The sequence below is a fragment of the Batrachochytrium dendrobatidis genome, assembly GCF_000203795.2.
Source record: "Batrachochytrium dendrobatidis JAM81 unplaced genomic scaffold BATDEscaffold_15, whole genome shotgun sequence".
Lineage (NCBI taxonomy): Eukaryota > Fungi > Chytridiomycota > Chytridiomycetes > Rhizophydiales > Batrachochytrium > Batrachochytrium dendrobatidis.
Genome location: NW_006281113.1, coordinates 462,254 through 478,684, shown reverse-complemented (window position 1 = coordinate 478,684; position 16,431 = coordinate 462,254). Strand labels below are relative to the sequence as shown.

Below are 16,431 nucleotides of genomic sequence, written 5' to 3'. Positions count from 1 at the left end.
CGTGTATCAACTTACAACCATGATGTGGCATCACAATAACTCGACAGTGCGTATCCCAGACACTACTGGACAAAATGCATTGAAAACACCCCAAATATTGCAATCTACCTACACAGCGTTGGTTGATTATCTGTCACTGAATTTGAAGCATAAACTGGCAACTATACATGCAAATATGCATAGACTCTGATAGTCCTGCAACCAAGTTCCAGATGCCAATTCAAATATGTACTTGGATAGTCAGGGGTTGTAACACGATCATTTATTCAAATCGCATATATACACACATGTTATTGTTGAATGGCAGCAATATATAATGTCTCACAATAACGGGATATTGCTGGCATTGGATACCGTACCACAGTCGCTGTCTCGTGTGGTCAAACCGTGTGTAAGCTCCATGTATATATCATCACATAGATTGAATACAAACCATGATAATCTGGAATTACAAACTGTTTCACTCAACTCGATCCGACTCGGGTTGACTTGAATTGACTCGAATTCAAAAGCCAATTGATTATTGCATGATATTAAATCAATTGCAATGGAGGCTGCAACGTATGGATCAGTCACGTCACCAACAGAAACATCAAACGCAAATCAAATGGCCAAAAAGCAATTAGAAGAGTTTGTTTTCAGGTTAAAAAACTTGAAAAGCAGAACCAGATGTTAAATGCAGAGATTATTGTGCTAAAGGGTTTGGCCGATAATAGAATATCTAATGACTGATGTGTATCAAATCATATGCAGTTTGTTATTCAAGAAATGTCCATCAACAAGACAACCAAGCATATATATGCGTACATGGTTACGAGTAAAAACAATTTGATATTTGCTCGAGTACGAGTGTAAGCTTTAGTAAAACTGCGATACCGTCAAATCTATAGTCCACTGAACATATTAGATTGCAACGAATCGATGCAAGTCATTGAAAATACTAACCACAATTCAATTGATACGACTGAATCTACAGTACAGTCGTATTCACATAAAATGCAACACAATGAAAGCACAGCGAATATCCAAATATTGATTATTTCAAAGCAAAAAATTGATACAAAATAAAGTTCCATTTTACGTGATTCAACTGTAATAAAAGTTGGGCTACACAATTGCTATTTATCTGCATTATCAAAACCAGGGTTGGTATACATCGTCTCATGGTTGTCATTAAAACGCCAGTCTCTTTTACCCAAGTATATCCACAAATACAACTTGATCACTCATCTACTGTCCAGGGTTTTTCAACCAGAGTGCCTCAAGCGAGGCCAGTTCAAGACCAAATCGAAACTTTCCATTCCACCAACTCTCCAGCTCATGAGCTGGATATATTTATCGAAACAGTGCCCCCAATAATTATACCCGATACTACCGATGCTGCTCTAGATGAATCCAGTGAATGGAGTATCATTCATGGGATTGTTGCTTTGCACATTGTGCTGCTCTTTGCCTGGATTCTGAAAATTGTACAGTCTAAATCCAGCTGGAGATTCAGGTGAGTTTTGGAGTGACAATTGTACTGAATGAATTTGTAGAACAAGTGTCTGATTAGAGTCAAAGCATGTCATGACTTACATCATTCCTATACTATTTTATGACATGTTTATGGAATGACACAATCAAGCAAAAATAACGACAAACTGGCCAGAATTCGAGAGCTTAAAAGTATTAAACAGCTCAAGCAACTGATCTGACTACTTCCAGTCAGACCAGTATACCGCAGATCAAGAATCTTGAACATGTTTATATGCGGAATAAATGCATAGCTTTATTCAAACCGGTTTAGTATTTTGTATTCACAAGAAACTGAAAAGACAGATCATGGACATGGACATGACAATATACTCGAGTATTAATACAGATATACTGTACATTGTTAGTATTGGGAATAAAGGATGCAACAGGAGCAAGAATAACAACTGCATAGACAATGGTTGAGGTTTGTAACGAATGGAATATCAATTCATGGTCGTATATTCACGTAGAATAAAACACTTGTATTACCTTGCAGTAACTGGAATAAACAATGGTTGAATATTTCTACAAAAGAGTTGATCATGTTCAGTAACCCTTATTTAGCGTTTTACGTGAATACGGCAGTAAAATACAAAATGAAGTTGTCAACTCTGTCGAGTTTAATATCAGTCTTTTGATTGAAGTTGTTATTATGGGAGAGTGGGAGTCGGTTGAACCTCGTAAAAGCTCAAAGTCGTTTCTGAGCCATCACCAGGACAAGACGTTTGCAAGTCCAAAGAAAGTTTCAACCACACCGACACCCGGTAGTCCAGCCATATCTTTATCTTCTGGCTCTCCTAGAGCCCAGGGTGTGTGTATTGTACAATGTGTCGCTTCATGTTCATCAATCTGATAGATTTGCAGCAGTGTTGAGTGGTGCTATAAAGGAGTTGAATTGTCTGTTTCAGATGATTGTGTAGTTGAGAGTTGTTTGGTCCTTCAGTCGTCTAGTTATATTCACTAATCCATGGCATGCATTTGAATGGCTTATGCCATTAGTCAAGAACAGGTCTTTTTACGCTGCTCTTTCTGAAGTGTCTGATTCCATGTCTTCAAACAAAACTTTGACTATGAAGGAAGCCGTTGTACCGGATGTGATGGATTTACCAAAAACTCCTACCAAAGGTGTTGGCAGTTCTCGTATAAAGGAACACAAGGGATCTGTGTCTGCTGTTGATGCTGATCAAAACTGTGCAAATGTTCCATCCACAACCTCGCTTCGTTCAAAGCATAAACCTCTCCAGGCATCTGCTCACACTGGCATGCAGGAAATGTGTCATCTTTCTTTAGATAAACTCAAGGCTTCAATTCATACCATTCGCCAACAGTCTAATGCTGACCCAATTCGGGATCTGTGCGAATCTATCGAAATGATGATAAATACCGATTTGAAGATCGCTTTACCGCCCTTTAGTAGTAAACTTTTTGAATTGGAATTTTATCGTCCTGGTCGAGATCAGTCCTGTTGGAGAGGTTGTTTTCCATAATACTGTATCGTGTTGCCGAGTTTGGTACACGCTGACACAATCTGATGCATTGTACTTTTGTCTCGTATAAATTAGGTCCTATGCCATTTGTTTCAGAAAAAGTTGCTCAAGAACTGCTCAAGTATACTTTGGATTGCCGTCCTGAAATCTTGGAAAATGGGCTTGTTTCTATTGGGAAGGATTTAGTGGAAGGTCAAAAGAAAGCCAATGCGCTCAGTACATCGAATACCTTTACTACTATTGGGAATCAGCTACTCATTCAAATTATTGCCATGTCGCATCCTCATCTCTTTTTTGGCCATTTCAACGAATCTGCAGATAAGCAATCTCCTGCAAAAATACTTTTAAAGACATACAGCTCCACTCTTTTTTCTAATCCTGCCGTGGGTCACACCATGCTATGGATCTTTGCACAACAAAGTGTCGTCTTTTCTGATCGTATTCGCGAACCACATCCTAAAAGCCTAGAGTGTACGTGTATTGACTAGACACTATCTTGTCTAGTTTTATTATTATGCGCTGACATGTTCAATCGTACCGTACAGATTGGTTCACATACTTTGTGCCCATTTTTGTAGAAGGCTATGAAAACACTACTACTGGAGTCTTGTCTACTACTACAAGTAAATCCAAAGCCACACACACCGAAGAAGTCAATTCAAATGCTGCTATTTCTATCCAAAAAAACTCTTTAGTGTATGCAGAGTATTTACTTGACAGGTAAATGATCTTATTTGACGCCATGCACCATCTGTCTTTGTTCCTGTAGATGTGCAGCTACAAGATAATTCACACGATTTGCTCACTACTCATGTGATATTACCATGATCAAATATGCATTGCTCTAGGCTGGAAGCTCGATTGTTTTCTACAGAAAAAACCAAGATTTCTTTACCCTTTATCAAAGCTGAGCAAATGGCTCAACTATTTGATGCTGCATTTAAACACGATGCTTCTTCAAACAAACGCAGGAAAATGCTAGACCATCAAACTCGACTGCGTTTACTTTTCACCAAAATCAAGGTGAATTCATAGCGTTTGTATTGGCAATCAATGCACAATTTAATTTTAAACCTTGTTATATGTTTAGAATCAAATGTTTGACTCGGAAACTCCAAATATTGCAACCGAGTCTCACTCAGTGGTTTTTTTGACTTTTCTCAAAAAATTGGGAACTGTTACCGACAAACCTGGTGTAGATATGGTACGTTTTGCCTGGCTTTTGGTACAATTTGGTAAATTTGGCCATGCATATTAGTTTAGATATTTTTACCAATTTTATTTTCTAATCTTTGACAGATTGTTTCTGTTCTTGGAGAAATTTTGGCAATTGCTACACGTCAATCGACTGTAACCAGAAACTCCAAAACCATTTCGCCAGATGTACTAACTACGTGGGTGGATCAATACTCATCTCACACTCATGAATCAAACCTTTTGGTTGAATATCTCTATTCAGACTTTATCAATTCCAAAACGAGTTGGCTTGCAAAACAGAATGCTGGTTTTTGTAGTGATATTGACTATTCAAAACTGAAAAGCTCTTTAATGACAATGATGAAGTCAAACAAAGCTTTACATTTGCAGGATGCACCTAAAAAATCTTTGCATATCAAGGGAAAGAAAATGCACACTACTTTTAAAAGTGTTGATCATGAGCTGGATCCGGATGCTATTATGAAAGCTGATTCGGCCGATAAACTATTCAAGGTGTGTTTATTTTTGCATGGTGATTTTGTTGATATCATGAAATGACTGACATTTTATTGTATTGAATGACATTTAGAAATTTTTAAAAGCTCTTGCTCAAGACAATGGATCAAAGTGTTTTTATTTTGCAACGTTTTTATCAGCACTTTTTGGTATACTATTGACCTGCTTTGTATACTACACTCTTGTACATGTTGCTTGCGATCCCATGTCCTCTAGATCTCAAGTGGTATGTCCTGTCGATGCTATACAGCTTCATAAATCACTCCAGCAATCGCAGTTATGGATACTTTCTGAAGCTGATTTTGCTAGTCATCGGGTGGATACTTTACGAAACCAAACTGTACAGCTTACCAAGCAAGTTTGGAAAGATATTGCAGATCATCACGCATTGACTAATTTTGTCAAGACTGTAAAAGATGCAACTGGTCTTTCTGATTCTGATATTAAAATAGCCACTGAAGAAACCTATCGTATAGCTGTTCATGTTCCAGGTCAAGTGTTGACTTTTGCAAGTCTCCAATGGCATGATATGCTGTCCTCGGAATCATTTATTCATGTCTTGGACGTGATGTCAAAGCAACAGGCGTATGTATGGAAGAATTTCAAACTACATTGGCACCTAGCAGCAGTATATGTGGTTGACGATGTGATTCCACGCATCGTTTCAACAGGACAGGCAGGTATGTTGTGGGTTTCCCAAATCCGATACTCTTTAATACGCCAATCGATTGCCGAGTATGCTCGTCGTGGTCGAAAACTAGTTGCATTTGTCAATAGCTATATTTCTATAGCAGTGCAAGAAAAATGGCATCAGTATCAAATGGCAGAGAGAATGACAGAGTTTAGATCCTCGATCCTTCAAAGCAATTATGGAAACAAAATGTTGCATCTATATGACTCTCAGATTCATATTGGCAGCTTTTACGCCTCTTCTCCAAGATACTATTGTGAATCCTTTGTTCAACTATCAGAAACCACGATTGCTTCCATGCAAATGCTTTTGCACTCCATCTGGCGATGTGTCGAAAACGACATTTCCGAAACTGAATGGCAACAGTTTTCCCAATACGTGGCAAGTACTTGTACCGACATTCAAACAAAAGTTCTGTTGGCTTTTGGGGTAAAAACGCAGTGAATCTAAAGAAATTGTTTGAATAAACATTTTTTAACCATTACTTGTAATTCAAGTTTAATTCTTTTCTCGATTACAAGGATTAATCACTACTTTCAACTACACGTATCCATGTACAGATGATAATATTGTTACTGATTGAATATTTCCAATTCACAAAGTATTGGATTATACATAGTTGTTCGAGTTCATTATATGCTTGGTCAGACTACGGCAAACAGAAATGATGCTAGATGAGCTTTCAAAAAAGATCAGCAATGCAACAGAACTTTAAATGAGATGAAATCCATGCAATCTTGGTGTAGATGCGGATTAACACTCTACAATTGTGGTTTAATCGAAACCACTTTCATCTGCTTTGTTGTTTTTGGTATGCTCTCGATATCACTAAATTTAGAGGTTTCTTGCACAATTTTCATCTGCAGTAACAATGCTCATTGGATTAGTTGGGCCAGCGTACGCAGGAAAATCCATTGTTAAAAAGTATCTGCAACATAAATATGGATTTATTGAACTGTTGGTTCGTTCTACTTGTTCTCTTGCTGAAATGGTGCATACGGACAACTCATCTGCTGACAATCCCATAGCATTGCCCCATTCACAATCCTCTTGTGTTGCTGGATCAACGCATTTGTCGTCTCGGACATTTTCAAATATTTCTGAATTATACAATTATGTGACCGAAAACTGGCAGAGTTACTGTATTATTGACGATGTAGACTGTATCTCTGGTTGGGATGTGTTGTGTAAACGACCATTTTTTTTACTTGTATCTATCGAAGCGCCTATGCATTTGAGATGGCAGCGATTGTTGTCTGAAAATACTACGCCTGTACTGGATAATTTACATGTGAGCAGCACCCATTCATCCACAAATGGATTCACTCTATATTCTACCATGTCTACTTTGCAGGACTCTTGTCAACAGGCACGGTTTGAACGTTTTGTACAACACGAGGAGGAAGTCATGTTTGGGCTTGATGTACCTGCTGCTGATCTCTCTTCAACGCTTATAGATGAAAAGACATCTTCCATGTGTGCACTTGGAAAATTAGACCGACCTGCACTCTATCTGACCATTTCAAAATCTGATGTGCGAATTATCAACACGGCTCGTAGTCTAAATGATTTGTATATGCTTGTTGACTCGACCGACTTGTTGAATCATGAACGGTTACGACCAAATTGGGATACTTATTTTATGGAGCTTTGCGATTTAGCTGCTCGACGCAGTAATTGCATGAAACGACGGGTTGGGTGTATCCTTGTCAACAACAGACGGGTGATTGCAACGGGATACAATGGTACTCCGCGTGGGATACGCAACTGCAATGATGGTGGATGTCAGCGATGCAATAGCAATGCAAGCTGTGGATCTCAACTAGATACTTGTTTGTGTTTGCATGCTGAAGAGGTGGGTTGGTTTTAAACCAATCGCAATTGAAATGATTGATGTTTAACATGAAAACTGTATCTAGAATGCTCTGCTGGAGGCTGGTCGCGAACGAATCAGTGGATCAGGACATACTACTTTATACTGTAATACATGCCCTGTAAGTTACAAACCAATGGATTGTTTCAATCATAATGTTCAATTGCTTTAATACCAACCATAATGTATGTTGTTGCTAATCATTTTTTGTAAATAGTGTTTAGGATGTGCCAAAAAAATAGTTCAAGTCGGGGTCAAGGAAGTGGTATTTTTGAACTCATATAGCATGGATGAAATGACTGCTGCGTTATTACGTGAAGGAGGAGTTGTTTTGAGACAGCATACTTTTTTGAAAACAGTATTTCTTGCAGATCCAAAAAAGGCGTCAAAGTAGTTCAATCCTGCATCTAGGATAGATACAGACCTGAATAGTGGAACTACATCATCATATGTAATCTTTAAACCGAATTTTATGCGCTCAACTACATTTATTTACAGCCATATCCACGTAAAATGAAATACTTGTATCTCAGTGATTAGACATTCTCAATCCAATCAACACAACGTTCATTATACGATGCACACAATCCAACTATAAGCTCGAGTTTGCATCTTAATATCGGGTACATTCGCGCTCTAGTTTAAAAGGTCTGGGGATTTCGGAAATGCAGCTGCTGTTTTCATATCAATCACTCAATGTCGTAACATTTGCACAAAAAAGGGCTGAATACTGGACAAGTGTAGAGTGTACTGAAACAGATGTAGATAGTTGACCAGTTTTATACAAGGATAGACAGAGACCAGTCAACTTTGTCGAGTTCAGACAGTATTTAGTAGATTTGAAACTTTGTTTTACGTGGATACAGCAGTGAGTCTTCGGCTATTGTTTTTTATTAGCCGTGAATACGACAGCCAACGGGTCCAATGGCATGAGATCGACGAGGGCTCTGGTGTGAGTTTGCTTTTTATCACAGCCGATGCAGGGAGATTTGACAATAAATCACGTGATTAATGCTTAAAAATTGACGAGTTGCAGAGTTGAACCATTTCAAATATTTATCTGGCAGAGGTTTATTACAACTCTTGACCATGTCGCAATTCACTGTTGATATCATTACTGGATGTGTGTGCCTTACATCTATTATTTGCTATCATGCTTGGCTAATAATGAAAGTTTACAAAAGTCCTGCTCAAACCGTATTTGGACTGGCTTCTGCTTCAAGGTAAGCTTCAATCAGCCAATATTCATCATGTCAAGTCGGATACTCTGTTGTAAAGTTTTGAAATTTCAAACACACTATTGATGCTCCTGTCTTGTCAATAAGGCTGCTCTGCTGTATTTTACTACTTGAAATAGCGCTAATCTAATCTGACATGCTTAATATCTTTAATGGAATGTAGACGCATATGGATTGCAGCAATCATGTATCGCAAGGAAGAGATTCTTGCAGGTGGGTTGGATTTGATGATTTACAGTTGTATTCACGTAAAATAGAATACTTGCTTCTTGGTTTGGGATATACAATGGTTGAGTGTTTGCTTTTCTCTGCAAGTCGACTCAAGACATTCACAATTCTTTAATAGATACAATACTTATTGTATGATGCGTACACAATCAAATTCATTTTGTTGTATTCTAAACTCTTGTATGCTTGCGCTCTAGTTCAATAGAGCAATGATTGCATGTCTTGAGAATGCAGTTGTACATGCCAATCACCCAATGCTTAATTTAGAGTTGGAGATTAAACAAGCATCTCATCATTTGATTTTGTAAAACCCAGTTCAAACTCTTCGTAATTATATCATGGCCACATCTGTTCTTGCGTCGACTTCGGTTGCAATTATATTTGGTCTTGCTGCGTTTATAAGCAATCTTGCCAAAGCTAGTGAGCCAGCACCTGGATCAATATTTGCCTTTACTACAAATAACATTTTTGGAGTCAAGGTAATAATTTTGTAGATCATAGCCAAGCACTTTATTGCGATGGTTAAACTACACGCTTGTATAGTTTATACACTTGCTAACAAACATTGATGCGAATTGGTAAATCATTAGATTCTACTCTTTATGATGTCACATATAGTATCCTTTTTTTTCCTTTCTCAATCGCTGAGATTTTACAACCACGTATGTATTAGCGTAAATGTCAATGTTACTGAGGATGAGTTAGCGAAGCTTGAGGATGAGGCAGTTGTTGCATATGAGCATTTAGATGCAAACAGTGTTGGCAGTATGCTTAACCGTGGTGCATTATTCTACACCATGGCAATGAGAATGTATTATATATCGTTTCCATTGCTTGCATGGTTTGCAGACACATGGGCTTTAGGGATTAGTACTGTGATTCTACTGTGCACTCTTCGTTTTATTGATTTTTCAGAGGAAAAGGCACCCAAGATTAGTGTATTTCAAAAGCTAATAGGCAATCAAAGAGGATCATCTGAAAGCACTAGACCTGCACCGTCCTCACCAGCTACAGCACGCACAGTCGTGAAACCGCGTGGACTTCAATTCCACAAGCGTGAACCACAACCCAAAGGGAATATGGACAATAACCAAATGTCTCACATCATTTCAGTCCAAGGACTGTAACAAGTCTTGAATAAATCATGAATACATCTCATGTTTAGACAAAAGGTTGGGATAGTTTATAGGACAGTCAAGCTTGTTGGTGCCGCAATTTGAAGTGCTTGGCATGTTTCCATATACTGGATGCATGGCTACTTGGACTCGAAACATTGTAGTCATCTTATTGTTACATTTGAATCAAGACCCTACTTGCACATTATCATGTCCACTGCGTTTGTTTCTAGAAGTGGTCATCGACTCATTGACCCAGTGGACGCAAGTCCACTACGGTTTGTGTCCTTTAATATTCCGTCGCTTACTGTCATTGAAGACAGTCCAATAGGGTGGGGTCGCCCTGATTCATTTGAGCAATACGATGCTCTTGAATCCATACGTCAGCTTGGTGGGAGAGTAGCCCGTACTTACACATTGAGTATTCCCAGTCTATCCAACGATACCTCTCGTCATATTATCCCTAAAGCAAACTATGGAACACCCAATGTCACTTGGGTTCTGAATGAAGACATGTTCAAGAGTCTCGACAGTGCCATAGCAACTGCTGGTAGACTTGGCATTTATCTTATTATTCCGTTTATCGACAACTGGGAATTTTGGGGTGGAAAGTTGTCTTTTGCTGCCATGTACGGAAGCACCAACTTTTTTAATGATGATGTTGTCATGAATGGATTTCGACTGTTGATTGCTACAGTGTTGAATCGCAACAACACAATCACTGGAGTGCCTTACTCGCAAGACCCTCATATTCTGGCATGGGAAACTGGAAACGAATTAAGTCTGGATGCGTCGACTGCAGTCCCTGCTGCATGGACTCTAAATATCACTCATTACATTAAATCCATCGACGCGAATCATCTAGTCATGGATGGCAGTTTTGGAATCTATGGATGGGATGCTCAATTGTTGGCTTCCAGTTCTCCTGTAGATATATTCTCCAATCACTACTATCCCTTGCCCGCTCTTTTACTCCTTCAAAAACTGCCCATGTACATCATCATCATTTTGATTAGTTTAGGAGTGCTGTCGATTATTTCTTTGATAATAGCTGCACTCATGTGGTTTCGTCCGGCTTTTTTTGGCAATGTCTTGATCCATCCACAACAGACTTTGTCACTCTCTGTAGCTGATCCCGAATCATTACGCGATACTCGACCTGACACCTTGTTTCAACCATACAAACAACCGGGCGATGGAAAGCAGATCGAATCCAATACCCCATCAAATACATCCAAACTCGATCGTTCTCGGCGTCAAAAAGTTGCTGTTTGTTTAATGCTCGTATTGACTTTTGTTTTTATTGGATCACTCGTCAGTATTTTGACTACTCAACTGTTGAGTAATTTTTACGCATCAAGATTACAGGCTGATTCCTCATTGATTACATCGCATGAAAAAGCATTCATTGTTGGTGAATTCGGATTAGCTCAACCTAATTCAATTCAATCGTTTATCGACGCATTGATATCTTCCAGCTCTGTAGGCGCCTTGTGTTGGAGTCTCAGGCCGCATGCTCGAAATGGTGGTTATTGTGAGTAAATCAGTCTTGTTAATCTTGATTCAATTCCACTAACATAGTGTCTTTAGATACACATGCAGAAAATATTGGATATTGGTCCTATCATTATCCTGGATTTCCTTCCAATGCTCAAAATGGATTTTCAAGTGACGAAATACCACTCATGAATATCATGAAAACTGCTGCAGTGCGCATGTCATCTATAACTGGGTATACCCATCCAACTGTAAAAAAACCAGATCCACCCCTTCTTCTCAGCAGCAAAATCACCACCAAAAGCTTGGACATTATTTGGCGTGGTTCTCCAGGTGCTCGAACGTATACTGTACAGCAATCTGTTGATAACATCTCGACAACATTTCAAACTATTGCTTCGGGTGTAATGGATAATGTTAGTGCAGGCAGTGTAATTCTCTCAGTTCCTGTACAAAACTTGACATACAGCACACCAATGATTCGTGTACTTGCAGAAAACGACGCTGGTATATCGGACTATTCGAATAGTTTGGTTTCTATATCAAGTTGAACCATTCTCACACTCAACTGTTTACATCTTGATTCAATAACCTTTCAACATTTTCCTTTCAGTATTGGTATGAATAAATAATTATTGTTTTAATACAATCAAGTTTGAAATGGACACCTTTCAACCCAATACCAACATTTATACATGGATAATTCTACACGAGTGAGTTAAAAAAAGTACTTTATTTCAACGAAACGACGCTCCACGACGACTAGTGATGGCACTGCGTGATGCCTGACTAGCATTTCCCGAATTGCTAGTATTGGCGTTGCTGCCACTAGGTCGAGATGATGGAACTGGAAGTGCCGATATGGCTTCAGGAATGGTTTGTGGTGTGGACAAGGCGCGAAATCGACCCCCCGAGCCAACATTGAGTGAAGACAACGATGCAATACTTGCAACACGTTCTTTTCGAGAATTCCCAGATACTGTTGTTCCATCAGAACCACTTCCACCGTGAGTAGTACCTACTGAACCAGACATGTGCAAAGAGTTGAGAGGTTCTGATATGCTAAAATCCATAGCTGGATTTCCCGAGTTGCCATACAACGAACCTGAAAGTGAATTACCTCCAACATTTGGATTTAATAATCCTGCTCCATTTATACTATTGGAATTCATACCAGTGTTGGATCCATCGCCATCATGGCGACTCTTGTGCGGTCGATCCACAGAAGTCAGTCTTGTCGCTAATACATGATAGATATTAAAACTTACGTTCCATATCAGAAAATGAATCCAAATTACATATACCTTGACGACGACTTCGTTCTTGTCGATGCTGGATATTTCGAAAATGAGCAATAAGATCTTGCCAGCGAATACCAAAATCCTGATGATGCTGGTTTTGAGATGACGTTCCTGAAGTCGATGTCGATCCACCTGATTTAGATCGATGGCTAATACACGCGTTCATAGAATACCGACAATGAAATAAATGTAAAAAGAATCATTTAGAAACCATGTTCTACAACCGCACCAAACATTCAAAGTTGCTTATAAAAGTTCACACACCTGCGAGTCGAGTGAGAGGTGGATTGTGACAAAGTAGATCCAGTTTGAGCAGCTCCAGAAGTTGACATGGATCCTAAACCATTCGGTGTGTTATACAATGATATCAGCGGGCCAACACTACTAAGACGATTGCGAAGCGTGGCAAATGCACTGCTCTGAGGCAGTAGCATCAGAACTCCATAAAGGCACTTGAAAAGATGAGGATGACAATCAGGTTCAAGTAGTTGAAGGCGTAGATAGGTAAAAACAGGAGATTCCAAAAGCTGAACAAGTCTGTCGATTTGAACAAGAAACGGGACAGTGATTTCTAGATCGCCAAAGGAACTAACAAGATGGGAAGCATGTTCGTATGCCTGTGCCAAAAGACACAATGACAGTACTGCAACTGCATTGTGACACCATGAACGATATAGTGTTGCAAACAGTGCAGATCCATCCTATTTATATATCAATGCAGATTTACACATTAACAAGTATATAACAAATCAAGTGGTTAGCATCAAAATACAAACTTTAGAATCCAGATTTTTTAAACGACGACGAAGTTCCGATAGTTCTGGAGAAGTAACCAAAATCAAATTCAGATTTTGAACCATAGTGCTAGCAAACTCAATATCTTGTTCGTTTTCAATCAACTCTGCAAAGCTTCGATACATTCGTTCGGGATTGAGACTAAAGCATAGTTGACGAATAATAAGGTTTCCTCGAGTCTCCAGCAGGCGTCGATCTGATGAAAACAATGTAAGAAGATTATCCATGAAATTGGTAAAATATTGATCGTCTGAATAATGGGAAATTTGTGCTAAAAGTTGCAAATCACGTTTAACCACTTCCTCGGACAAATCCGACAAAGTTCCTAGTAAGGCTTGAAATGTTCGTTGATCGGATGAGTGCATGACCTGCGTGTATCAATATTGTCCGTTTAGCTACAATCAAAATGCATTGACAGGACAAACCTCATTTGGTTTCAAATATCATTACTCACCTTTTCCGGAGCCTTTTTATGAAGCATTGTCAACCAGTCAATAGCAGCAGCTCTGGTATACTCCATTTCATCTTGAAACAAAAGCGTTAGTATATTTACACATGCAGAGACGTCCAGCTCTAAACGAGAAGAACAAAATGGTGTATTTTTCAAATGTGCGACTGCATCTGGTTTGCCTCCGCTTGACAAGCTTTGATCATGTGTTGAATCTGCAGATGATGTGGTTATGTTTCCAGACCATCCCAAAACCAACGCGTAAAGAGTAGAGTTGGTTTCAATAGCCATATTGCGAATAGCTATCACAGAATGCGAAAGTGTACGTAAAATGGACTGGAGAATAAGTGGCATAAATGGAATCATTGTGTCTTTTGCAAGCAGTATAAACTCGTTGATCCATCGTAGTGCAGTGGCTTGGGTTTCCTCATCTATAAAGCACACGTATAATTGACGTTGTAAATATGTATGGCAAACCAAAATAACGAGTTTCATCACACACAGCCATCAAGACATGTCTTGCTACTGGCATCCCAATAAGCGTCTGTACAAACCTTGACTAGACAGATGAGGTACCAGAATATGCGTCATTTTCCCAAAATCAAGGGATACACCCTGACCAGGAATATAAGGAACGCTTGAAGGATTCAACGTCATAGACTGGGACGATTTATCGGCAGAAACTTGACTAGACTGTTGTGCCTCGACACCATCTAAAGGCAAAGTAGAGGTTACAACAGTTACCGCGTCCAGTGATCCAGAAGCATGTGGGCTATCAACATATGTTGATTTAGAAGGCAAGTCCTGATGTGGTTGTAAACCAGAAAGCACAGGTGTTTCTGTTGAATCGCTGGCAATAGGTGTGGAGTGAGCCAAGGCTGGCAGTTCCTTTTCAGGTCCAAATTGAAGAATGCCTTGTTCCCGTTGAACCTGAACAATATCACGAAGCTCTTTTAAAAACTCCACGAGCACATTGAGAGTTGCGGTACGAACATCCACATTTGGATCACTCAAAAATCGAAATAGTCCATCTAAAAATTCGGGAAGATAGGATATCAATTCCAAATCTGGAATGGAACTAAGAAGGTAAATCCACTGAACAAGAAAAATGCGTGCAGCCGGAGTCACGACATAAATCCGTTCTGCCAATAAAGGGATAAATCGTGGTAGATTGAAGGAGGTAGGTGACATTCCAGGACGCAGTGAGGTTGTTCCAGGAACAGGAGGAAATATTTTAGAAACAGGAGATACCGAAAGAGGATGACTTGTGCTATCAACTGGAACAGAAACTGGCACTGCTCGACTATTTGTTGACATATCACCTTCAGTTTTAGAAAGACTGGTAGAAGCGACGTCATTTTGTGCAGCCTGCTTTTCCATATCTGAATGATAATAGGTTGAACGTTCTGATACAATATCCTTGATAATTCGATCAAGAAGACCTGCACCAGATTTTACTGATGATTCTTGGTCAACAGAAAGCTAATTGAATGATTTTATTAGCATGCATGATGATTTCATTGCAGATACACGATGCATGTTTAAAAAAGTCGAATCATGGATTAACAAGTTGAACAGCAATTGTATAGCATACCTTGCATAGTGCATCGAATATTTCATTGAAATATATCAAAATACTTGCACGAGCAACCTTGCATACGTTGTATAAAGCTTCGCTAGCATAATATCGCACACGCGAGTCTTGATCAGAAAAGCATGCCAACATTGGAGGAACAATATCCATTAAATGAGAATCGATTGCAGGACCAAGAGCGATCGCAGCAGCAGCAAGACCAATAAGACCACCGTTTCGAGTGTTGGGTACGATAGAATAAGCGAATTCATGAGCCAAAACCATAAGAATGGAGCCAATGCGTGCACTATCGTTTGCAATCAGAGCATCACGAACCAATCTGTAACAATATATTTGAAGATTACAATCAAATCAGCCACGTTCTATACAGTCAAAATGCAGTGTAATAAACTAGAACGATTTGACAAGACTTCAAGATGGAATCTACAGCCAGGTGACATACTTTTCGATTTCGATTGCAGCAGCTTTACGTTTCTCATAAACCTTGTCACTCAAACTCCGAATGACTTGTGGAGTCAAGACTGACTGATGACCAGTCATACTAGTAGGATATTGTACTGATACTGAGTTTGCTGTAGACAAGGGCTGAACAGACGATGCAGTTGGAGGAGAAGTGACAGTTCCAAACAAGCTAGCAGCCAGACTTCCACCAAGTCCAAGATTAGTGGAAGATGGAGTTGGTGCAGGTTGTTGCAATGCATTCTGCAATTGAAGTCCAGAAACTGGAGCAACCGATATATTTGGTAGTGCTGATCCTCCTGCTGCTGCACTTGAAAGTGTACTTGACATTGCTGAGGTTTGTCTAGGCTGCTGCGAGGTTTGTGATTCCATTCCAGTTGAAACTAAAAGTCAATCCAAAAGGTTAGTCAAGTATCCAGTCTGAATAATATGCAGCAATTCATACCGAGACTAATAAATATCGATAAAAATGAA

At 39.3% G+C, this 16,431-nt stretch overlaps 5 protein-coding genes across 5 annotated transcripts; 4 read left to right on the top strand and 1 right to left on the bottom strand.

Annotated features, from left to right (window-relative positions):
- Positions 1-316: 316 nt before the first annotated feature.
- On the top strand, positions 317-5,853 carry BATDEDRAFT_27928 (uncharacterized protein; the record flags this gene model as incomplete). Its single annotated transcript, XM_006682133.1, has 11 exons — positions 317-391; positions 754-851; positions 1,145-1,498; positions 2,104-2,327; positions 2,518-2,934; positions 3,081-3,476; positions 3,551-3,725; positions 3,854-4,028; positions 4,096-4,209; positions 4,305-4,715; positions 4,792-5,853. 11 exons carry the CDS (start codon positions 317-319, stop codon positions 5,851-5,853), a joined length of 3,501 nt encoding a protein of 1,166 aa, XP_006682196.1.
- Positions 5,854-6,280: 427 nt separating this feature from the next.
- Positions 6,281-7,676, top strand: BATDEDRAFT_14312 (deoxycytidine monophosphate deaminase; the record flags this gene model as incomplete). The annotated part of the gene is made up of 4 exons (XM_006682070.1): positions 6,281-6,700; positions 6,875-7,264; positions 7,329-7,403; positions 7,500-7,676. 4 exons carry the CDS (start codon positions 6,281-6,283, stop codon positions 7,674-7,676), a joined length of 1,062 nt encoding a protein of 353 aa, XP_006682133.1.
- A 710-nt stretch (positions 7,677-8,386) lies between these two features.
- On the top strand, positions 8,387-9,659 carry BATDEDRAFT_5536 (uncharacterized protein; the record flags this gene model as incomplete). Its single annotated transcript, XM_006682056.1, has 4 exons — positions 8,387-8,505; positions 8,684-8,733; positions 9,064-9,227; positions 9,339-9,659. Coding segments are annotated over 4 exons (654 nt in total), but the record flags the coding sequence as incomplete, so codon positions are not given.
- Positions 9,660-10,073: 414 nt separating this feature from the next.
- On the top strand, positions 10,074-11,911 carry BATDEDRAFT_27925 (uncharacterized protein; the record flags this gene model as incomplete). The annotated part of the gene is made up of 2 exons (XM_006682132.1): positions 10,074-11,397; positions 11,445-11,911. 2 exons carry the CDS (start codon positions 10,074-10,076, stop codon positions 11,909-11,911), a joined length of 1,791 nt encoding a protein of 596 aa, XP_006682195.1.
- A 706-nt stretch (positions 11,912-12,617) lies between these two features.
- Positions 12,618-16,038, bottom strand: BATDEDRAFT_14265 (uncharacterized protein; the record flags this gene model as incomplete). Its single annotated transcript, XM_006682064.1, has 9 exons — positions 12,618-12,793; positions 13,005-13,362; positions 13,438-13,824; positions 13,911-14,335; positions 14,459-14,606; positions 14,736-15,181; positions 15,308-15,386; positions 15,499-15,817; positions 15,941-16,038. The coding sequence occupies 9 exons, from the start codon at positions 16,036-16,038 to the stop codon at positions 12,618-12,620; spliced, it is 2,436 nt and encodes an 811-aa protein (XP_006682127.1).
- Positions 16,039-16,431: the final 393 nt, after the last annotated feature.